General features: G+C 38.8%; 2 protein-coding genes across 2 annotated transcripts in view; one reads left to right on the forward strand and one right to left on the reverse strand.

Moving 5' to 3' along the window:
• Positions 1–5,377, forward strand: part of LOC143285103 (uncharacterized) — a 15,032-nt gene extending 9,655 nt beyond the window's left edge. Inside the window, exons 4-5 of the mRNA XM_076592316.1 lie at positions 823–978; positions 4,747–5,377. Coding sequence (XP_076448431.1) covers positions 823–978; positions 4,747–5,171 — 581 coding nt within the window. The 3' untranslated portion in view covers positions 5,172–5,377. The remainder of the gene's footprint in view (positions 1–822; positions 979–4,746) is intronic.
• Positions 5,378–8,820: 3,443 nt separating this feature from the next.
• The window catches only part of LOC143284672 (F-actin-capping protein subunit alpha-2-like), a 16,972-nt gene continuing 792 nt past the window's right edge, over positions 8,821–25,000 (reverse strand). Inside the window, exons 2-10 of the mRNA XM_076591585.1 lie at positions 21,972–22,035; positions 20,410–20,461; positions 18,683–18,746; positions 16,684–16,754; positions 15,595–15,810; positions 14,196–14,280; positions 13,170–13,241; positions 12,661–12,723; positions 8,821–12,000 (exon numbers count right to left, since the gene is read on the reverse strand). Of these exons, the coding sequence (XP_076447700.1) occupies positions 11,863–12,000; positions 12,661–12,723; positions 13,170–13,241; positions 14,196–14,280; positions 15,595–15,810; positions 16,684–16,754; positions 18,683–18,746; positions 20,410–20,461; positions 21,972–22,035 (825 nt within the window). The 3' untranslated portion in view covers positions 8,821–11,862. The remainder of the gene's footprint in view (positions 12,001–12,660; positions 12,724–13,169; positions 13,242–14,195; positions 14,281–15,594; positions 15,811–16,683; positions 16,755–18,682; positions 18,747–20,409; positions 20,462–21,971; positions 22,036–25,000) is intronic.

A 25,000-nucleotide genomic window follows, 5' to 3' on the forward strand; every position in this document is an offset into this window, starting at 1 on the left:
AAGAGACCAGAGAGGGTGCTTGTTTATTTCGATCTTTTTGTTTTTTCCTTTTTTTTTTTTTTTTTTTTTTTTTTTTTTTTTTAGGGGGGCGGGGGGTGAGTGGGTGCGGGAGGGGTGCGGCTTGGGGGGGCGCGAGGGGGATCTGGAGGTTGTGCAGAGGGGGTGCTTGTTTATTTCGATCTTTTTTTTTTTTTGGGGGGGGGGGGGGGGGAAGGGGAGGGGAGCGTTGAGTGGATGGATACATGTGTTTGCTCCCCTTTTCTTCGCGCATTCCCTATCTGCTACCACTCACTCCTTAATGTGTCAGTATTGTCGTGTTTTGCAACATGTACTGAAATTTGTATGTCATTGTCGGTGCTGTCATAGTTAACTTTTATGCATGTAATATTATAATGAATTTGTTGTGTTTATCCGGTGCGGACTGAAAGTATGATGTAAAGTGGTCAATGATTGTTGTTATGTATAGCACGCACGTACGTGACGTCTTTCGTATGTAGGAGTTATAGGTTTTGTCGTGATTCTCATGCTTACAACACACACACACACACACACACACACACACACACACACACCTATACACACACACACACTCACTGACACACACACGTACACCACGGCGACGGCGGAGACGACGACATTTTGTCTGTTATTACTTTTAGTGAACATAATTTACACACACACAAAAAAAAACAACACAAAAAACACCCACATATTCACAAAATCACGCGTCGTCGCCTCACTCATGTCGCGTCACCGCGTCGCGTTCTTTCTGTTCCCACCCACCCACCCACCACCGCACCACCCCACCACCACGTGACACAGCCACAAATGACGACAACCTCCAGAGCCAGCTGAAGCAAGTGAACCAGCTGGTGGAGAACCTCAGGGCCAGGATCGGAACCCTGGAGACTCAGGTCTTCGAGCTGGCCAGCGTCAACAGCAACCAGTCCCGCGTCATCGCGGACCTCGCCTCTGTGTGTGAGTCAGCCCTTTCTTCTTCTTCTTCTTTCCCCCTTTTGTTTTCACTTTGTTTTATGAGTGAAGTGGGTTAAGCATGCTCTTGAAAAAAAATCCAGCCCTCGGTACAAAGAGTAAATAAAATATAGAAATTTAGAGAGAAAAAAAAATCATCATAGAATGGTGGAAGAACAGACTGGGCGTTCCGGCGGACACGATAAAAAAACAACAACATAGGCATACATAACTATATGCACATGTGTATGTAATTTGTATTGCCGTGTTTGCAGGACGTAACAGCACAAACGCACAACAACAACAAAGAAAAAAGAAGAAGAAAAAAACACCGACACAAAAGAACACATCTAGTAAACACACACACACACGCACGCACACGCACAGAAAGAGAGAGAGAGAGAATACAGAAGAAGATAGACAGAGACAGACAGACAGAGAGAGAGGGGGGGGGGAGGGAGGGGGGCAGACAGACAGACTGAAACAGAGAGACTGACAAGACAGAAGACATTTTTTTTTAAACAAAATCATTTGGAGGTGTTGGCAAATTCTTTCATTAAATGTGGATGATGCTCATTTTTTGTAAATTATTGTATTGGGGTGAAGGAGTTGTGTGTGTGTGTGTGTGTGTGTGTGTGTATTTCCCACTGACAGCAAGGATCGGATATAAAGAATATTATTCTAGAAAAAAATAAAAATAATAATGAGATAGATGCAGAGATAAAGACAGAGAGGAAATCGCAAATCATATATAAAATTTGACATGAAACTACTTATTAAAGTACTGATTAACAAATAGTAAAGAGTGGTAACTCTCTCCATTACACAAGGTACACAACTTCAAGTCAGTGATGCTTACGCTACCGATTCAGCTAGCACACAGGTAAATAAAATTAAAATTAAAAAAAAAAAAGGTACATTGGAACAAACCCAGTCACTTCCTCAAAAAAGGAAGCGCCGGGCCTGTCCTTATACCTATCATCTGACATGTGTACACAGCAGCAAAGACAGAAGAAATGTGCAAACACAAATTAGCTTTTATTCAAGACTGGCATAGCCTCTTGACATAGGAAATGCAAGATACCAACGGAGGGGGAAAAAAACCCCACCCATCTGGTCCTACTTACAGTTATGAGATGGGTTTTTACTCGTCGAAAAGGAAATATCCCATGAGTTAGATTACTTTCTTTTTATTACTTTTTTATCCCTTCATTTTTTTCAGTCTTTTTTTTTTTTCTTCTTCTTCTTTTCCTTTTTTTTTTTTTTTAACGCGCGAACGTCAAAGACACGTTTCCCTGGAGACAATGTGTGTCTACTCCCTTTATTCTGTCCAGTGTCTTTCTCGTGTCTGGCTCCTGCAGCCTCGCAAATTTCCCACGAGCCAGTTTTACTGCATTACTCTGTGAAGCATTTCTCCCTTTTCCTTACTGTATTTTCTTCCAAGAAGAGAAGAATTTCCCCTTGAGAACTGATGTGTGCTATTTTGACAAATGCGCTGTTCTTGCACCTATACCATTATGGCCTTGAACCGCGTCGTATACTCTGTTATTATTATTATTATGATTCTTGTTATCATTTGTTGTTGCTGTTGTTGTCGTCGTCGTCGTCGTTATCATTATTATTATTATTGTTGTTGTTGTCGTCGTTATTATTATTATTATCATCATCATTATTGTTGTTGTTGTCGTCGTCGTCATTAATTTTTTTTTTTTTTTTTTATCATTATTGTTGTTGTTTTTGTCATCATCATCATCATCGTCGTCGTCATTATTATTATTATTATGGTCGTTGTTGTTGTTATCATTATCATTTCATGTACAGCTCTGTTATTCATTCCATGGTTGGAGCCTTTTCGTTTGGAAACGTATTCTGTCTCGACCCATTATTCAGTGACTGCAGCTTTTAGTCTGGAATCTTGAGGAGTACTCCCCTGTACGACTGGATGAACGATTGGCATCATTTCCAAACCAACATTGCGCAGATTTCTTTAAAACGGAACAGAGTCTCTGTGGGCTTTTCCAAATATAATAGGCTGAGCAACACCCTAGACGCCACGTTCCTGGCATGAGAGATCTTTTCCCACCCTTCTTGCGGCCAAGCAGTGGCAGCCTCTGTGTGTGTGTGTGTCTGTGTGTGTGTGTGTGTGTGTGTGTGTGTGTAGGCTTTATGATTTTACATTTATTTGCTTATTTCTTTTATCTGTTATCATTATTGTCTTTTCGTTTTCTTTTTTAAATTGTTATTATTATTATCATTATTATTATCTCTTTTTTCTTTTTAAATATATATATTCATTTACCTCTTTTATTTTTCTTTGTTCTTTTTCCCCAAGGCCTGACTAAGCGCGTTAGGTTACGCTGCTGGTCAGACAACTGCTTGGCAGTTGGGGTGTAGCGTATATGGATTTGTCCGAACGCAATGACGCCCAGTACCTTGAGCTACTGATACTGATACTGTTGTACAGCCGTGTATGAATGGGTAGTGTGCACTCCTGTATAGCTGTGTGAAGTAGACCCCTGGTTTATGTGAATGTGGTTACACTCCTGTCGCATGAAAAATAGAACATGTGCATTTTCATCAGACTCTCAAACAGTAGGTCCTGCAATAGACCTGTGTAGTTCTTTCAGTGTCATTAACTCTCTCCATACGAACGGCGAAAGAGACGACGTTAACAGCGTTTCATCCCAATTACCATCATCAAAATATTGCAAGCGGAACGCTCTTATACTGAAGAGGTGAATGTTGACAAAGAATACCACAGTTCTGACGACGGAAGCTAAAGATTGGATCATTGAGACACCCACTGGACATCCGAGGGGTCTGTGTAGAGGAGAAGAGAGGACTGGCCGTACTGAGTGAGTTAAAGCTTCGCAGCATAATTTCCGGTTCGCCGTCACTGCCTTCAGTTTTCAAGCATTACCGACCCAACTGTTGGACGCTGTTCTTTCTTTGTCTCTGGACCTTGCATTTGGAATGAACTTCCTCTTTCGCTTCGTCAGGTCTCCGCACTCAGCTCTTTCAAGTCTGGCCTTAAAACCCACCTCTTCACAAGATCGCCTCCCTCCCCTGCCTCTTCCTTGTCTTCAGTTTCTTCAGTTTTAGAGTTATGCATGCGTGTGAATGACTGGTGTGAAGGCGTTTAGATTTGTCTCTGCACAAGATTCAGCGCTATATAAATATTATTATTATTATTATTATAACGAGGTTGCACCCTTGGAATCTTGTAAGCATACAGTATCGTTCAGTAGTCTCACACACCTTGTCCCTTATTGTATTCAGTCCTGAAACAGACCCTTCACAGTCGGCTGGGCTTTTAAACAACACGATTCCTTTTATGTATTTATTCATTTAATTATGTATTTATTTGTTTATTTGTTTAGTATCTGTTCATTCAAATATTCATTCATTTATTTATTTGTATATTTGTCTATATCTATCATTTATCAAAAAAAAAAAAAGAAAGAAAAAGAAATCTTCTTTGTTTATCTGTCTATTCATTTATTCCATTGTTTATTTGTCTATCTATCTATCTATCTATCTATGTATTTGCCAATCTATCTTTCTATCATTTTCATTTTATTTCGTTCTTTTTTCTTTTCTTTTCTTTATTTTTTTTAGTCTACCTTATCTCCTGTGTTCTCTAATTGAAAACAAGCCTCCACATTTGAACAAACTGTCAGAATACACCAACACATCCCTAACTTCATTCTTCGTTCTTGTGTTCTTCCACACACCCACACCCCACCCCCACCCCCCAAAAAAACCCCAAACCAGCCTCCAACCGCATCGCCTTCTTCGCCACTCTGGAGAAGCAGACCGTCATCGGCACGGACGACGTCATCGTCTTCGACCACGTGCTCTTCAACAACGGCAGCGCCTTCAACGCCACCACGGGGGCCTTCCTAGCGCCCAGGACCGGCTTCTACATGCTGAGCCTGGTGTGCGAGGTGCAGACCACCGTGCCCCTGCGCATGGAGCTTCTGCTGACCGTCAACGGGGCGACGGCCATGAAGCTCTTCGTGGCCGGCGAGATGGCCTCCCACGGCGGCCAGCAGTCCGGTAGCCTCGTCTACTGGCTGAGCGCCGGCTCAGAGGTCAAGGTCGTGGTGGGCAACATCCAGACGCAGCCGGCCGAAGCTGCTCCGGTGTCGCTCCTGAGCGAGAATCTCAGCTACTTTTCCGGGTACTTACTGGGTTGAGTTAATTAAAACCCCTTCAGTGCCAAGGCGGAAAACAGCAGAAAGTGGTGTTTCAGGTCATAAAACATTATCCAAAACAATAAGCCTAAAACTGAGAAAATGATCTGGAGATATACCACTCTAGATGAACTGTGTGAATTTTCAGCCTTCCAGAGCTATTTCTCTTTTTCTGATGACGTCATCTGTGACGTCACTATGCACGTACGTAATACGTTTATGGTAGTCAAGAGGTTTAAATTAAATTAAATTAAGTTAAGGAGGGGGGGTGGGAGGGGGTCAGCCGGGTGAGGACGCATGACGTTTTTATGATTACACACACGCACTCAGGCACAGAAACACGTGCACACACTGACACACACACACACACACACACACACACGCACGCACACACGCACGCACACACACCACTAAGAACTTCTTTGAAGAAGCGTTTATGTTTGCACAATGTGCATATGAATGCGCTAATTGTTTTGTAAATATCATTGAATAATGTTGAATGATATATTGTCTTCTTCATTTGTTTCATACTGTCGGGACAGTGGTATACAGAGCTTTGACAAATACAATGAAAAGTATTGCACACGCACGCACACAGACGCACACACACACAAACACACACACACAACCTCACACACATCCTAGGATCATTAACTAACGGCGCTTTTATGTTCTCGCCATTTGACACCATCGAATCACGTGTAATCGATCGATGACGAATATTACCGGCCCTTCTATTATGCCAGTTATTGCAATGCAGACAAAGTCATTCTACAGCCTAGCATTATGACTACACGTTTATTTGGTGATGCCATGCCCAGAAATATGAATGATTATTTTCTGCTTCCTTTCTTTTGAATAATGAGTATAGTGGGGGTTTTGTTTTGTTTTGTTTTGTTTTTCCTTATTTTAAAGAATAAAAAAATCATTGAATGAATCAAATCACAAAGCTAAGTGTTTGCAAATGGGTCTGAACATATTCGGCTTTCGTTTGTCCGTCAGTGTTTGTGAAGAAGAATGATGTGAGGTATTTTGTTTTGTTATCGTTATATGTTGTTTTGTCTCGTTTTGGGGGGTGGGGGGTGGGGCTGGGGGTTGTTTGCCTTCCAACAAATGTGACGAACACATTTTTTAAAAATATTTTTTATGTGTATATTGATTGATTGTTTGACCTGGTGGGTGGGTGTAAGGGTGGAGAGTGCACTGGGGAAATCAATAATGCTGATGGTTAAACGCCCCACAGCCTTTTTTTTTAACGAGCCATAAGGGCAGCTAATTCATATTCACTGTCTATGGGTAGGCCCTGGCATAGGAATTCAGGAACCAATCCTGTCCTTCTAACCCTTACAACTTTTCCCGGACCAAAGCAACGTACCACTGATTTACACCTGGTATTGGTGGAGTGAGGAAATTCGGAGTTAATTGCCTTTTACAAGAACACACCACCATGCCGAAACGGGGCTTCGAACTCCTGATGACTGCTGGACACAGGATCAGATTTACAACGCCCACTGTCCTGTTCCGCCACGGCACCCCCTTAATAATGCTTAAGATTTCAAATTCATTACAGTCGATGCTTCGCAAGTTATGGCAGCGCTGTGTGACATGATAGTCCTTGACTGTTCCTTCAAACCGGGTGTAAATAGCTGTAAAAATTATGTGTACCATTGCGTCTCTTCTTTTTGTGAATTTCCTGTGATACGCTGGATGTGTGACTGCGCCATGTTATGCATTCAAGATTGAATTAAACATTGTGTACAAGGGGGGTTTTCGGTCTCGTTTTATTGTCATTATTTATATTATGCTGTATTGTAAACTGTCTCTCCCTTTCGTGCGTACGTATTTCAAGCGCGCTTGCGTGCGTGCGTGTGCGTGTGTGTATGTGTGTGTGTACAAACTGAGCAGACCACTGATTTTCCATTCTTATCCGGTTTCTTAACTCTCTCTGTATGAACGACTTTAGAGGCGACGATGACAGCATTTCAGCTACTGCCATAATTATTGATCGGAATGTTCTCTTACTGAACAGAAGGATGAAGAGCAAAATACTATATTCAGACACCCAATGAACATCAGAAATGGTCTCTGTTGTGCAAAGTGGAAAGACTGGGCGACCAGTGAGTAAACTGGTTATATAGAGAATTTCAAAACCTTCCACATTTTTTTTTTTTAAGACAGAAAACAATATATGTATGTATTGGGGCTAACATTTAACTAAAGTGAAATCAGTGATGTCATGATGATCAGTGATGATATAGGCTTATACTGCTTCTACAAGTTTGGTCTATTTCTACAAATGTAAAGAATGTTAATGATCATGACGATGATTTACATGTATCTGTCTTACAAAACAGGGTTCCTGAAAATGGAACACGCACTCACCCTAATAAAAAACAAAACAAACAAAAAAAACCCAAACAAACAAAAAAAACCCACCAAAAACACAACTAGTTTAGTGAGTTAATGTGATCTTATCTAATCTGTACGAAAGCACCCAAGACTTTTTTCTGGTTACTTCTTCTCTCAAAGGATTTAACAGACTTATCAATTCAGATTTGAGGCTGAGCAGCGTGTACATGCAAGTGTGTGCGTTCTTTAGTTTTACATCTTTCTGCTCAGTGCGTGTGTGTGTGGTGTGTGTGTGTGTGTGTGTGTGTGTGTGTGTTTGTGTTTATGTGCGCTGGTGCGCATGTACATGTGTGTAACTGAGAATGTGCACAAACATGAATTTTTTTTGTCTGTTTAAATGTTTTGAATTGTTTGAAAGGACTTTAATGGATCTTTAGTCTTTGACTGTATCATTATAATGCACCACTAAACACACACACACACACACACACACACATGGAATGGACATATTGAGACTCCTAATGAGATGGAAAAAAAACTTATTAAAAAATCAATAGATAAAAACAGACTAAGAGATAAGGCATGGCGAAGAGAGAGGTGTCGAGGGTATACGTGGGAACAAGTGCTAGAAAAAGAGATGTGTGCAAGATAAAAAGACAGACTGAAAGAGGGATAGAAATAAAAATACAAGATGTTTGACCAATAATTTAAGGCTTTTTAAGACAGAATGAAAAAGAGATAGGAATAAAGATTAAAAGATATTTGATTAATTTCAAGGCTTTAACCCCATATGAAGAAAGAGAAGCAGAGAGAAAGACAAATAGTGTAGTTGGAATGAAAGGACAAAGACACTTTGAAAACAGCTGTGTGGATCCAGTGAAACCTGAAAACAAGATGATGATGACAGCAATGATTAGCCATGGACAGGATGGGGGTGGATTACACAGAAGACAGACAGACATAGACAGACAGAAAGACAGATAGAGAGGGAGGAGGGGATCCAAACAGGACACTTTGAAAACAACTTTGCATAGCACATGTGAAACACAGCACTAACAAGATGGGGAATATATAGGGAATAGAAGAGGGGAAGAGGGATGTGTTCACACGCACACACACACGCACACACATGTACACACACACGCACACACATACACACACAAGTGAAAAAAGTCATTAATTTTACAGCTGAAATAAACAGGCTTTGACCTTTTTTTCTGATCGATAGAAAAGTGGCAAACAGATGGGGAAATGCCCAATGCAGGAACTCAGAAGTGGAAAATACAAAACAACAGACTGGAAATAGGGGCTTTCAAAGATGTTTAATTTAACTGAAGGCATTTGTTTTAGATGAAACAACATGAAATAAAATAAAATACATGACAGAAATAATTTCAGAATACATTAATAAAAGACATGATGGTATCTTTAGTGTTTCCTCAGTTCATACTTGAGCTGGAACAAAAGGATACAACGAATTTGTTAACATCATGCTGCTTCTTCAAGTGTGTGTGTGTGTGTGCATGTGTGTGTGTGCATGTATTTGCACATGAGTGCATAACTGTGCAAGTTTTTGTGTGTGTGCATGTGTGCGTTAAGTGTACAAGGGTGGAATTACCCTTGAAAACTGTTACTTAGAAAATGAAATTGGACCTGAAAATGCACCGAAAATGGAAAAATACCTGACCCTGAAGAACTATATAAGTAACATAAGAAAACATCATCGTAACACATGAAAAAAAAAACACACAAAAAAAAAAAGTTCTCTGCTTGCATTATGTTATAAAATAAAAAAAATATATATACAACCCCCTACCTCCCCTAAAATAACTTCACTGGTTTCCGATCCCCAATTATAAAAGCATCAAACAACTTGCTTTCACCAAAGCTCAAAGCCTGTTCTCAGTTACAGACAGACAGAAAGCAAGCGAGAGAGAAGGGTTGAAGAAAAGAAAATACAGTTCTAGGCTTTGTTGAAATTATCTTTATAAATCAAACCTGGCAGTCAAGGGTAGGTAACCAGTTTCTTCCCGAGGCATGTAAAGACTTCAGAGTTCATGGGAGACTCTGCTCTTTCTTTTAATCTTTCAGATTCAGTTTCAGGTCACAGCTTCTGCCAAGGTGTCTTACACAAACAGAAAAATATATGCCTCCAAACCCAACCCCTGTCATTTGAGCTTTCGCCGATACAATGTACACAAAGTGAATAACAAAAAGGCAAGGGTGGATTAAGAATGATGGTGTTATTACTTTTCCCATCTGAAGATGATGGGGTAGTGGCAAGAAGGGATACCTTTGCTTCCGAGAAAGTTTTGTCCATTTGCTAGATTCAAGAGAAAAACAATATTCATTTCAAAATATTCATAGAGTATGATTACTCTGGTCTTCAGGAACTTACTGATGCAAAAAACAAATAAATTAAAAAAAAAAAAAATTTAAAAAGGAAAGATTTCCAGCAGCTGACTTAACTTTACATATCTAAAGGTATCTAACTTTTGTCTCTTCCTCCCTATTCCACTTGACTTATGTAAAACAAGAACGACCCTCTCCCTTCAAACTGCTTTTTGACTGCCTAGTCTTGCTGGAATGAGATCAGCACTGCATAACTTTTAACAGCACTTCCAACTTTTTGCGCACATATCATGCTGAACAAAATATAAAAAAAAAGAAAAAAAAAAGAAGGAAAATTCAAAAGGGTGACGTCCAAACAACGATTGGTGATTGACATTCTGACCTGTAATTTCAAATCTTAATCTCAGGCAAAACCACTTCTCTGACAAGCTTACTTGTCAGTAACAATCAGGGTGTCAACAATGTGACACCACACTTTTACAGTTGACTACTTGATGATGACACACCCATACACACACACACAGAGTCACACAGAAAAACACAATACACACACGCACAGAAACACACATAGACACACATTAAGACCAGCATGATCAATGTTAGGTTGATTTCTTTTATTCCTTTAATCATTAATAAAACTGAACTGGGTAAATGATCGAAGCAAAGAGCGCTGATTGCATACATAACACATATACAAGTACTAGCTTGGCTTGCTCCTCAGGTTTAAAGGCTGCATGTTGCCTTGGAACTTCAAATCTCTCACACTCCTCAGTCAAAACAGTGCATGAAACAATTGTACACACTGTAACAATAAATACAATAAAACCAAGGAAAGAAGGATAAACAAACAAACAAAATTTAAAAAAATAAAAAAAAAAAAAATAAAAAAAAAGGTAAGAAAAAAAACACTGATGGGTTACCTTTGATAATTTGTACATGATCTGTAAAAACCAGTTTATGGAACCAAGTGAATGAAAAAGGGTACATGGCAAAAGAAGGTAAAAGTAATAATTCCAAAGTGGTTGGGTGGTTTAAAAAAATGAAAAGAAAAAAGTCAACTCTGCTTCTCTCTTTCTTTTTTTTTTTTTTTGTTTTTGTTTTTCTTTTGTTCTGAACACCAGTTGTTACTTCTCTCCACCCCCACGCCCCTAACCCCCTGCTCCTACCACACATAAATAACGGATAACGGAAGTTCTTCCTTCCCCTGGACTGAGACCACAGAGCCAGAAACCAGTTATTTATTTGTATTATTTCACCACCCACTTCATCAAAGAGCATAATCCATCTTCAATTATCTAAGAATTTCAAACTAAACCCTACTCATCATAAATAAAAAAAAGAATATGAAAAAAAAACAAAAAAAAAACCAACCTGAAAACATTAAAAAAAAAACCCAAAAACAATGACACAAATTAAAATCAAGCACTGAAGGAATGGAAAACAACATGCCATGGACTACCATCAATCAAGTCTGCCCCCATGGACATGACTGATGCTGATTCAAGAAAAAAAAAATCCAACAAAAACAAAAAACAAAAAAACAGGCCTCTCCACCACCACCTCCTCCACCCTACTATCTACACCTTGTCATCCGCTTCCCCTCACCCACTATCCCCACCCACCCAACAAGGTACCTGAACTGAAAAAAAAAAAAAAAAAAACACCTTTAAATTGCTGCTGCTGCTGCACAGTAAGCAGCTCTTTAAAAGTCTACTAATCCCACAACAAAACAAAAACCAAAACACCAGTGTCCCAGCTCTGTGGATCAGGCCAAGCCAGCCTACAACCAACAACAGTCCTGCCATCCCCTCGCCCTCTGGAGCGTCAGGGAGACACAGGGGTGGAGGGTTCGTCCCTCCCCACCCCTCCCCAAAACCAACTTCAGATGCAAAACTTCAGTCTATAAACGCTAAAACGTACTGGTGAGCTTGGCAAGACCAGAGAGCAGGAGGAGGAGAGTGCAGAGAGAAGAGAGAGAGAGCGAGAACGGGCGTCAGTTCTTCAGCTCCCCGCCTATCTTGTAGCCCAATATCTTGTTCCAGTCGATCTTGGTGCGAGTGACGGGCAGCTGCCGGCGCAAGGCCTTGAAGGTCGTGTCGGACATCGTCTGGTAGTTTTCTGACAAAGCTCTCTGAAAAGGACAGAAATAAGATGATAATAATAATAGTAATAACAATTTTACTTATAATGCAGACTGACGTTCACACCTCCCAAGCCGGGAGCTTGTGGCATTTACAATAAAAAAAGATATGCATAACATAAACATACATTCATCAAGTACACCATGCACGAAAAAAAGCGTGTGTACACACAAACACAACCGCATACACACAAACACATGACCAGCAAATGTTCAATAAGCATATCAGTCCCCATTTTTCTGTGAAAGAATGAAGCAAAGAGCTTCAAGGCAAAGACCACATATAATTATATCCTCAATTAGAATGCTGAAAACCAAACCTACCCATCCATGCTCACTTGGAAGATTGGGTGAAAATAGCAGTCTGAAAGCTTTTGTTTCACTGCATTTTTTGACTGGCTTTTCTCTCTCTCTCTCTCTCTCTCTCTCCTCTCTTTCCATTCCTTCTAAAGACTGAAAACCATAACACAATAAGTGACTGTGGTTTTAGCTTTCACATGCTTGCCATGAGCAAAATATAACAACAAAACTAAAGTGATAAAATTCTTTTTTTTCCAAATTTCATTAAAACCAATGGAAACACCAAATACACACACACACACACACACACACACACACACACACACAAGTGCAAACCAACATTTTTCCCACCTGGTATTCACTCTCAGCATCTGTCACTAACTTCACAAAAGCCTTTGCCGTTGGTTCCTCTTTCTGCAATCACAAGACAAAGCAAAATCCATAAGGAAAAATGCAACAACAACAACAACAACAAAAAAAAACAAAAAAAAACAACAACAACAGAATTCTGATTTTCTCTGAACAGAGGCATATACATCAAGCATATCTAAAACAGTAATACCTGCAATAATCTTGTGAAAGTTTTACTTAATAATGATAACAACAACAAAAACAACAATTATCAAAATGAAACATAGCACGCTCTCCAGATGAATTTACAGCTGTATGTGAATCAAAAGAAGAGATTAAAATAATGCGAAGGAACACAACAGAACGAACAGATACACTCTCACAAACACATGCATTCTATCTCACATACAAACACACACACACACACACAAAACAACATACACACAACACAAACACAGACACACTCTTACAAACGTACATGACCACTCCCACAGAGAGCAGTTACTCACCGTTACTTTCAAGTTCTCCTTGATTTCTTTAGAACTGACTAACTGCACATTCCCATCCTCATAGTAGTGAACCTGGAAACCATCAACACAACTGAATGAACATCAATATCAAAATAAACTAGGGGGGGGGGAAGTAATGGCATTTACTTCAAGATGAGAACAGAGAAAGTGAAGTCCATAAAAACTCTGTTTCAGAAACACCACAAATCATCACAGGATAACATCTTTCTTCTTCCAACCCATAGTCTCGGACCATAAGGGCACCACCAATACCCTGGCAACCAGTTCTTGCCATCTTCTCTCCCTGTTCCTCACCTCTCACGGCAATGTAATTTATATTTACCTAAAATAAATATATGTGACACAGGGATAGCTGTGCTACTTGTTCCAAGTCACCAGAAACAAATTATCCTTCACACAAGATATGAGGACATTAATTCTTAAAATACATTTCATTTTATGTGGTACATCTAAGACAAACAGGACAAGAATGAGATGCCCATTCACCCAATGAGGTAAAGAAAATGGTCTCTGGCAGAGTTTGTTACACTACTTTCTTCAAACCAGCCAACAATCCTGCCACACCTTGTTTCACACCACAAGGTTATGGCAGTTTTACCTTTGCTACTTTTTCTGTTCTGAATATGTATATATCAAATTCACATCCATGTCACAAACGTGTGTGTGCACATGTGGGAGAGAGAGAGAGACAGAGAGAGACAGAGAGAGAGAGAGAGAGAGAGAGAGAGAGAGAGAGAGAGAGTGTACTGTAGTTTGAGCGTGAGGTATGGAGTGTGGAATGTGTGTGTGTGTGTGTGTGCATGCATGGAGATGAGCATGTGTGTGTGTATGTGTGTATGCGAGTGTGTGTATGACTGAGTGTGTGCAAGCGTGTTTGTGCACACATGCTAAAATTTCTGGAGAGTTGATTAGCTTGTGTGTACTTCCATTTCGATCTTTGGCAAGTGAGAGTTAGAATTTGAGCTGAGGGGAAAAAAACCACAACCCACAATTAAAAACACCTACCTGCACCTTCAGTAGTCCTGTCACTTCAGCTGAGCCGCCGGACTCCGAGAAAGTAACAGACCACTGGGATCTCCATCGTCCATTCCTGAACACATACAGGTTGCAAGTGTTAACTGTACATAAACAACACCTCCATATCCGCACACATGGGGACTGAAAATTGATTTTCACATTTCACATTGACATTGTTGCTTATATTGTCCAGCCAACCACATAGGGATAAGTCAGCACTGCCCAAAAAATTTAACTGCGTTATACACAAAACCCTGTCACATCTGAAAAAAAAAAACAAACACCTGCAAGACAACACAGTTTATGACATATTTTAACCCTTAAGCTCTATAAGGCAAATAAGAGGCGGTTGTGCTGAAGACATCAGCTCTTCTGCTTACTTTATGATCCCCAGATTATAAAAGGTCATAACAAGAGAGGCAAGGCCTTCAAAATCACTGCATTTGATAATTATAAAGATTAAGGTTAAAAAATGAATAACAAATAACAACAACAACAAATACACCTGGTCATAACACAGACTCACTTTGTTTACACAAGTGAGTCAAAAAAATAAACAAATAAATAAATAAAATTCAAAGCCAAACAATGCATACAATGGCCAAATAAGCATGTAACAGTAAATGGACAGATGCCCATTCCCAAGTGCTCTGGCACGCGTGTGTGTGTAGGCATGTTAGTATGTCCGAACAGAATTCTATGTTAGAAAATAAGAAATATCTTAATTTTGTTTTCAGTGTAGTTGATATTTAATGTCAGTGTGTGTGTGTGTGTGTGTGTGTGTGTGCGAGTATGTGTGTGTGTGTCTGTAAGGGAGGGACATCTATATATATATATATATATATATATATATATATATATATATATATATATATATATATATATGTGTGTGTGTGTGTGTGTGTGTGTGTGTGTGTGTGTGTGTGTGTTCTATGAAATGCATTTTGTTTTAATCTAAGCCTTATTTACTTCATCTCTTTTATAATCTGATTCATCTCTTAAGTGTGCTTTTTCATTCATATTGTCAGATAGTGGCTGATGTGTTTTTTTAAGGCATGTTTATGGTCAACTGGATGATGTAAGGCGCTTTGAGCAGCACTGGTGCTGGATATCGCGCCAAAGAAAAACTATTATTATTATTATTAAGTTTACAATAGCACTACATAAATGCAAGAGCAAAACTGCACACAGTATATCATGGACTGCAGAAAAGAGCAAAAAGTGTCAAGGCTTCCTGGAAAAAAAAGAAATGGACCAGGAAAGCAGAAAAGTCAAGACAATAGTGAAGGAAGAAAAAAAATGCAGAAACAAAACACATCCAGGAGGATTACCTACCCTCACAGACAAAAAAAACAACAACCACCAACTAAACATGTTCTATCCTCACCAGAAGTTCCTGGGTTGGAACTGGTGACTCTCAATGCAGGCGATGAGAGTGATGTTGCCGTCAGCAGTGTTGCCGTACACGGTGGCAACCCCGTGGGGGTAGTGGTTCTGCACATAGCTGGTCATTGCTGCCTCCACCTCTGCTCGCCACGGCTCGGCCCTCTTGTCCACATCCGCCGGTGAGTAATCACTAGCCTCCTTCCGTAAATGGTCATACCTGGATGAAAGACAGGCAATGATATATATTTAAACACTACCATTCCTGCATAAAGGGTTTCCACAGATGTGACCAAACAACTTTCCATACATTTTCCAGGCCAGAGTGAACATCTTCCATGCCAAACACTCAGACAAACAGTATCAAAAACGTCGTCTGCCAGCACCACTGACAAAAGAGATCGGCAGATATCCCAGCATCGATACATTTTTCATTATTTTTTTTCTTTTCCGTTTCTTTCTTCTTCTTCTTTTTTTTTTTTTTTTTTTAAATGCATCAAGCTACTTGTTAAATGGTGCTGGTCAATGGTTTTATTGAAGTTCCAAGACTTTTTCCAGACCCTGATGGAAAAACATATTTTCCCCAAGACTTTTCCAGCCTTGGAAATGGTTCTCTCATCTTTCCAAGACTTTTCAAAACTTCCATGACTCCCTGCAAACCCTGTGCATATCTAAGGAAGGTGGGAAACCTGGGTGAAAGATGGACACTGATATATATGTAACATTACCATACCTACATATCTGTGGAAAGATGGAAACTGGTAAAAGACATCATTCCAGTAACTTATGGCAATGCTAACAGAAATGAAATTCTGAGGCCCTGTGTTTGAGCTGAGTGTTCAGTCATCTCATAAACGTACCACTGCATTTGTGTGCACATATAAATATATATACAAACTTATGCACACACACACACACACACACACACACACACACAATTTTAAAAAAATGCTTAAGTTACAGCACAGGCATGATACTTGTTTTTATTTCTTAAATCCCATGTACCAATTTTACTTTAGCACATTTATTAGAACAGCACAATTTTAACTCAACAAAAAAAATACAACAAAACACATCACACTTAAGAGCCAACCTGAAGGTTTGTTTGGTTCTGGGATCAAGGAACCTCCCTGAGCCTTGGTCCCCATGCTCTGTGATTAAAACCTGGAAGCACACAAAAACAGTCCATGCCGCTTCCAATCCACCTTTTGTCCAGCCCAATCACCACTGTCAAGCTCCACTCACTCAGACAGCCCTTTCACACCAAGTTCTCATTCACTACAATCACACTTTGCCAAAACATTTGTCTGTTCACTAGTGTCAGCACCGCTCACCACCACAAACCCATTATGCATAATTTACACTTGCCTTCAAAGCATGCCACACAGATTTCAAAAACCAAAATTTTTATTCATTTCTATACAAAAACCCTGGAAAGGGGTGAAAGGGATGGGTGTGTGCAGGGGAGAAGAGGGTGAGGAGAAAGAAAAAAATGCATGTTGGGACTGATGTGAACACACAAAAAACAGTATACATCCCTAAAATAACACAGAAATTTAATCTCCCTCAGTCCCATCAACTCTCTGTGCAAATCAGTCGTTACTATAAATCCTAAAGAACTGAGCCACATCATAAAGCTTTTAACCCTTTCGCTGCCAGGGAAATGAGACTCAAGTGATCGATTTGCCAGGGTTTTTTCCACAAAATCAGGGTATATATTTTCAAAAAATTTTGTGCTCTTTGTTATTGGAGAAAGACCCATAAAAGTATATATTTTCTGAAAGGTAACTGAATAAAGAATACAAAACACATGATGTTTTCCAATTATATGTATTTTCAGTGACATACTGTTGTTTTGAAATCAGTGTTTTGTATTTTGTCACATTTTCAACTTGTTCATTACAAACATTATTCAGGTAATTTGCACTAAAATATCATATTTTCTGGACAAATGGATAATACCTGTACTCACAAATTTATACTAGAACAACCAAAATATATATAAAAAAGAGAGATATGCAATGCATTGTGACTACTCCAAGTGATAACATGGATGTGAGGCCACACCCCCTCGGTCTCCATCCCCCCATCCTCTTCACCCCTCTCACATGGTCACTTTAACGGGTTCTCATCAGACCATGTTAGCCAAGTGCCAAGAATATGGCTCACAGTGTGTCCTGCTAATAATTTGATCACTTTCTGTCGTCTGCTACAGCTCTACAGCCAATATCACTCACTGATAGTAATATCTTGGCCAGTCTCTTCATTGCTCCCGTTATTTTCTATCAAATCGTCTGATAAAAGTTCATCACTGTCTTCTTTGATTTATGCCTCAATTCTTTCTGAGTATCAGCTAAAGAAAGCAATCTTGGTTGATTTAGTACACACGATTGCATGTCTTGAGCACAGTGTTTGACATTTTGTTGAGCGAGCAAGGAAAGAGCCAGGCAAACACTGTGGCAGTAACGCAACCAAAACGTTCAAATAAAGGACTGCCTCATGATGTAGTGGGGTTTCTAGCTATGAATAGAATCTAGAAAGATTTCCCAAGCAAAAACTACCAGTATTTTTGTCAACGAACTTGATGCAGATCAGGGAAAAGTCAGAATATTTCGATGATGAGTTATCTCATCATTGTGGCAGTGAAGCATACATGCTTGCAATGATGAGTTATCTCATCGTATAGGCAGCCTAGGGGTTAAGATATGTAAAAAGAGAAAAAGGACAGGAAAGGATCTCTCTCTGTACCCCATTCTAAGGGGCCATGGCCTTTATGAATAAAACATCTGAATCTGAATCTCTCTCCCTCTCTCTCACAGAAAAAATCACACCATGAGTTTTACCATGAGTCATATCATAATTCACACAACAAACACAGCTACATATATCAGCCAGTTGCCTACAAACTTTTACAAGAGAACCATTACTCAATGTGGACTTCATTCACACGATTATGACAATTCCAGCCATATACACACTAAACAAACACACATAAAGGTAACGATCTGCACCTGTAAGCAAATGAACGTTGATAAATCATATTCTTATAAGCAAATAAACAATCTTTACAAATTACATCTTTTTAAACTCACCTGAAGCTCAGCACCTTCCACCTTGCATGGAGTGAATTGGTCCCTGTTGTACTGGGCAAAGGCTCTGAAAGGTCAACATCAGTCAGCACCATTTATACAACAGCACAGAAGAAACTGCTGCAGTTGCAGAGACATAATTTCATCTAACCCTCTAAACACCACAGATTTACACACAGTGTGACTCGTAATTATTCATGTGGTTTGTGCATGTGTGGGGGGGACAGGGCTGGGGGGAAGGGGTGTGTGTGTACACCTTGCAAGTGCTTTTTGCATATAAATATTTTGAAGAGGGTACTGAACTGACTATCATGACAGATACAGATCACACCGAAATTTGTATTTGAACATGCCGTCATTTGCAGACATCTTGCATAAAAAGTTTATCATAATAGGGATCTTTCTATATATGTCAGCCTAGGCATTTTGTTAATGAAGTTAACTGAACAGTACAGTCTTGGTAAAGAGGGGAATTGTTTAAAATCAGACGCATACAAAGGTACACCTACCAGATGTTTAAATATCAATGAAATGTGAACCTAATGTGGCTAAGACTGACGGAAAACGACATGTTTCAACACATAAGATTTCAATCAATCTACACAATTTACACTATGTCATTGACTCATTATAAAATTTCAGTAATTCAATTGTTAACTCACTCAGGACGACAAGTTTTCTCCCTTGCTTTTCCCCACAGACAGCCCATTTGTAAGGGTTTGGAAAAAAAATTACAAAAAATACAAAATACTGTGTAAGAAAATGAAACTTTCAGAACTGGTTTATTACGTGTTGAGCTATTACATATAAAAAAAATAAAATTTCTCATCTTATTTTTACAGTTTTGCCATATGTAGAAAATACTGCCAATTTTTCACCCCGAATCACCATACCCATGCTCGCTTTCTGCATTAAATTCGCTTTCTTCTTTGTCATCATCCACCTCTTCAATGTCCGACCCTTCAGTTTGTAGCATTTCAAGTACTTCGGCAACCCTAAAACATTGCCGTCACTGCTTTGTTCGCTTCACAACATTCTGAGAAGAGGCCGCTTTGCTAACAGGCTGGCACGCGAGCAGACGACCGGTCAGTGACTTTGTCAGCATGTGTGCGAGACAGGCCACACATCCCAGACTAACCAATCATACTGTTCGATTGTGGAGTGACCCAGAATAGCGCACTCTGCTTGGCTGATCACAAAATCATGTGTACAGCGCATGATGGAATTTTACTTTCGGAGAATGCTATTCCATTCCTTCGTCCGAAACCGAATACGTTTTGTGTAGGAATGCGTGAGCATTCCTTCGTCCGGAAAGAGTTAATATACAAAAAAAACCCAAAAAACCCAAAAACAAACAAACAAAAAAAAAAAGATTTCCAAAATTGCTTTTGTGTGAAGTGCTACAATCTAATTCTAAAGTGGAAAGCCATATGAAAACACTGGAAATTAAAAAGGCTGATCTAGATCTACATTATGTGGCATAACAAGCATGTCTGATCATCAAAACTATATCAAAATACAAGCCCCCAAAACAAACTTCCTGAATTAAAGTTTAAAACAAAGTTTAAATAGTTCAGTTCACCAAGCTTAAGACCTTACAGAAAATAACACTACATGAATCAGCCTGTCTGACTGAAAAAAAAAAACAAAAAAAAAACCATTAAAGGTCATTTAACACTTACTTCATCATGCAAATTTCTACACCCAACAAAAATTAATGCAGTACTCACCCTGAAGCTTGTTCTCTCAGGAGATTGTCATCATCTAAGAGTATCCTTACATCTGGAAGGACACGAATGAAGAAACGTGCCAGTGAAACGAAGCAATTTTCACAGATAGATGAGAATCAAAGCCTTCACTCCTCTCAACATTTTTTCGCCTGACAATACTTAGATTACAAAGCAGTGGAGCAGACTGTTCTTTGTGGACACATTTTCATCATCCTTGTAAAAACGAAAGTTGTATACTCTGGAATTCCCATACACAGGGCTAAAAAATTATGTAATTCATTAATTCTTAAAAAAAAGAAAAAGAAAAAAAAGAAAAAAAAAAAGAGATTTCTGAGTGCCAAATTTATTCTGAAGTCTTTTCCTGCAATTTCCCACAGCTGTCTGAACTCTGCTGACCTCAGTCTCCAGCTCAAACCAAGAAATGAAAACTCCAAACCTTTGGAATCATTGAAGAGTTAAACTGCAGTCATAATACTAAACTGTCAGCACTGATTTTAAATATGTAAAGACATTACTGGAGTGCTTCAATAAATTTTGTTAATTACTACTATTTTACTACTAATTGTACTATGCATGACTCTTAACCCTTTCATCGCCAGTCAGTTTAGAACCTTGTGCAGGAACCACAGAAAAGATGGTGTCTAAGAATAGCTGGGGATTCCCCTGTGATGTGTAGAAAAAAATGGCCAATCCTACCACTGAAAATTAAGAGCATTAGGTTAATGCACAAAAGACCCATCATCTGGTTGCATTTCATTGACATGGGTGCTTTACCTAGCTGGTGCCGAAATGCGACCATGGCGGTGAAAGGGTATAAAAATGGACACATAGTGAAATATGATCATGCTCTGAAAACCTGGGAAATGGGAAAATATACTAATTACTATAAACCCATGCATCAAAATTTGAACTGAACATATCTGCACATTAAAGCAATTATATTGATTTAAATTATCACTCGTGTCAGCCTGGCACAACACAGAGCACCACCATATTGGGCTTCGCTATCTGGAAAGAAAACAGGAAGAGGTCAATTGTTATGTTGCATCAACTGTGCCACAAAACCAGCTTCTGGTACTGCCTGGTTAAGACCAGCTATGGAAAACAATTCAAACTGCTGGCCCATCACTTTCATCATTTTCAAAAGATGAGTTAGTCAAATCATTGTCTCTGCAACACATGCTTTCTATTGCCATACTGACACAACAGAGTTGGCAAACATGCAGTTTTCACATCACACTCACAACTTTGATCTGTCTCTGTTGTTGACATTTCAGCAGCGTATTTTCATTCTTCTTCTGCAACTCAGTTTCAAAATTATATGATCTAAACTTGAATCCATTTCACCACAGACTTTGCACAAGTCACCCAAATGCAAAAGTGAGTCTCCAAACTTGTGACATGTGACATCATAACATTGTCCAAAAAGGCAGCCTCCATAACTGGAAGCATCACAACTAAAGTTGTTTTTTTTTCTCAAGATTCACAACTAAAGTTGTTTTTTTCTCAAGAGACACATTTTTCTTCAGTTATTTATACTGAGCCATCCCACCCTGACTTACCAGTGAAGACTTCATTGAATTCTCCTGGAGGAGCATGGAGAATAAAGTTGGATGCAATCTTCACCTGAAACAAACACAACAATGACATAATATTCATTAATTCTATGTAAAAATTATTGTAATACATATTCTTCCACACATTACACAACTGAATGTGCTACACCTTCTCCTTTCACTGAACTGATAGGAGGAGTTTGTATTATACTCCATGTTTGGTGTTAAATATACTTACACGGAATGATTAAGCGCTTATAGTTTTTAGAGGCGTTTGATTGGCTGAGAGCGGGTGGGCCCGTCTTTTCACTGTTAGCCGCGCGAAATTTGGCCAAGCAGAGCAAACCAATAGGCCTAGTTTGCATCAGTTTGACATGGTACAGTATATGACACCAAACCAAAATTTAAAGCTGAATCACTTGCAAGTTGCATGAATTCAATGACACTTTTTTCTTTCTTTTGATTTGCTTTTGCTTTCAATAATATGCTCAGAAAAAAGAATGTTGATATAGTAATCTTTCTTATTTCATTTTACTTCTAAAACCTAAAATACGTTTGCAGTTTTTCCCCCACAATAATGTTTACTGATGTAACATAATCTATGATCAAAGCAATTTGATCTTGACAATAGGACATGACAGAACCTATCAATCATTAAAGGAAATACAATAAGCCCTTAATTCTCCATGGGCATCACAAGACTAAGTGTTCAATGTACTTCAGGATATTTTCTTTTCAAACCCAACATGTGAAACTCATTTAATCTTTCTTACAACTGCTGTTTACACCATGGCGCATCAGACAACTTTCTATGCCACTCAGCTGGTATAAGACTGCTATGCCTACAGATCAGAGACTTTAGCACCTGATCTTAATGACAGTTAGAACTACACCCCACTTACAATTTCTGGGCAAAATTTTAATCACAGACACAGATGAATATATAAACAAAAAAATGACAAAGTCTAAGAGTGAGACTGAAAATTTCAGAACTGATCATAAGAAAATATCCTCAATTCAGTTACTGAGTCAGTGGAAAAACAAATAATTATATATATAAAGCATCCTGGGTACCCTGGATTTTGTACTGAGAAAGTTCAACCTTTGCAATATTGTGTGTGTGTATATATATTTTTTCTACTTCTTATCAGTTGTCAGCAAACACTCCTGAGACCACTACAGCAGGTACAAAACACTGCTGCCAAACTGATTTATAACGCAAAAAGATCCACACACTGCACGCCCCTTCTAAAAGAGTTGCACTGGTCACCCATAAAGCAAAGAATCAAATACAAAGCCGCCTATCTCTGCTACCAACCATGTCATATTTGAAACTGCATCCCGATTCCTCTCTGACATCTTTCATATCTAATATGAATATCACCCTCCTGCTCTCTTCACTCTGCTGCCGATGATAGCACCTCCCGCTTCCCAAAATACAAAAGAGAACAGCACAGTGGCTGAGCCTTTTCATCATCCGCTATTCAAATATGGAACTCGTTGCCTCACCACGTCCATCACAGCCCTCCACTGCCTTCCTTTAAATCTAACCTCAAGACTTTCTTCTTCCAGCAGCATTTCCTGTAGACCCTCTCTCATACATGAAAGTAGTTTACTGATTGTGTAGGTACATTTGTAATGCTGTATTGTGTGTGCGTCAAATGTATGTATATATGGATGGGTGCATGTATATGTATGTATGTATGTATGTATGTATACGTATGTATGTATACATGTATGTATACGTATGTATATGTATGCATGTATCTATCTATGTATACATGTATGTATGTGTGTATGTTTGTATTGTATGTACAAGTTTGTATGCACACATGTTTATTGTGCATGATTGTGAGTTGAGGCCTGAGTCAGTGAGTGTGTTTTGTACGCGTGTGTGTGTGGATTGAAAAGCACTTTGTGCAATGAGGAAAGCACAAATAAATGTCCAGTTGTTATCATCATCATCATCATCATCATCATCATATATGCTAGATGCAAATATTCAGTTTTGAATCATGATCTGCTATGTCACATCACACGTGTTAAAAAAAACCTCAACAAAGTCTACTTATTTTATGAAGTGCACTAACTGAAATGTTCATGCTTATCTAGTAATAGTAGTATCATTTAATATACTTTACTTGACAATCACGAAAATTCTGGCTGGATAGTAAATTATTCTATACTGTTGTTCAATCTTTTTTTTATTTGTTCATCATTCATAGAAAGGACACGTAGTTTATTTTCACACAAACCATTTTTGCACCTTATTTTTTGTGCATGTCTTATTTCCCCCCTTTTCTCTTTTTTTTTTGTGATAGTGGAAGTGACGTTAAAGTAATCACTCCACAATTTTTGCACCTTAGCTTTTCTTTGTAACTGTGAGTATTTATATAAAATACTCAATCCATTTATTATTTTTCAAAGAAACAAAATACATTTTATCTTAAAAAGTACAAAGATTTAAACTTAACATTAATGATGCATAAAAAATCAAGATAAATGTAACAAGGTATGCCAAACTGGAATAGCTGACACTAGTGACAGCTCTAAACAACTGTTGTTGTTTTTTTGGGGGGTGGGGGTGTGTGTGGGTTTTTTTTGTTTGTTTTTTTTTACTCACCAACCTGGCTGCTGGTATTAATTTTGTGTAAAAATGTCTCAATCCAATCATAAGTGAGTGTCATTGCTGACTGTGCTGATGAACCCATAATCCCATGTCTAATGTACAGAAAATACATCGTCATGGGTCGCATCTCATTCACCACAAACAATGAAAATGTATTGATGTGAGAGCAGATGAACCAATATTCATGGAAAGAATTGTCCTAGTAGTAGTAGTAGTAGTAGTAGTAGTAGCAGATGGACTGGCATTTGACTGCCTAGGCCTTAAGGCCTTTTTTTTATGTCCCCTTCAATATCAGTCTCCTTTTATTTGTGGGATACACATACGTTTTCTTTTACATGTACTGTAAATTGTAATGCACTTGTCAAAGTCAATATTTTTTTCTTTTAAATTGATGTTCTGTCCGTCC

The sequence above is a fragment of the Babylonia areolata genome, chromosome 8 (genome assembly GCF_041734735.1).
Source record: "Babylonia areolata isolate BAREFJ2019XMU chromosome 8, ASM4173473v1, whole genome shotgun sequence".
NCBI classification, from domain to species: Eukaryota; Metazoa; Mollusca; class Gastropoda; order Neogastropoda; family Buccinidae; genus Babylonia; species Babylonia areolata.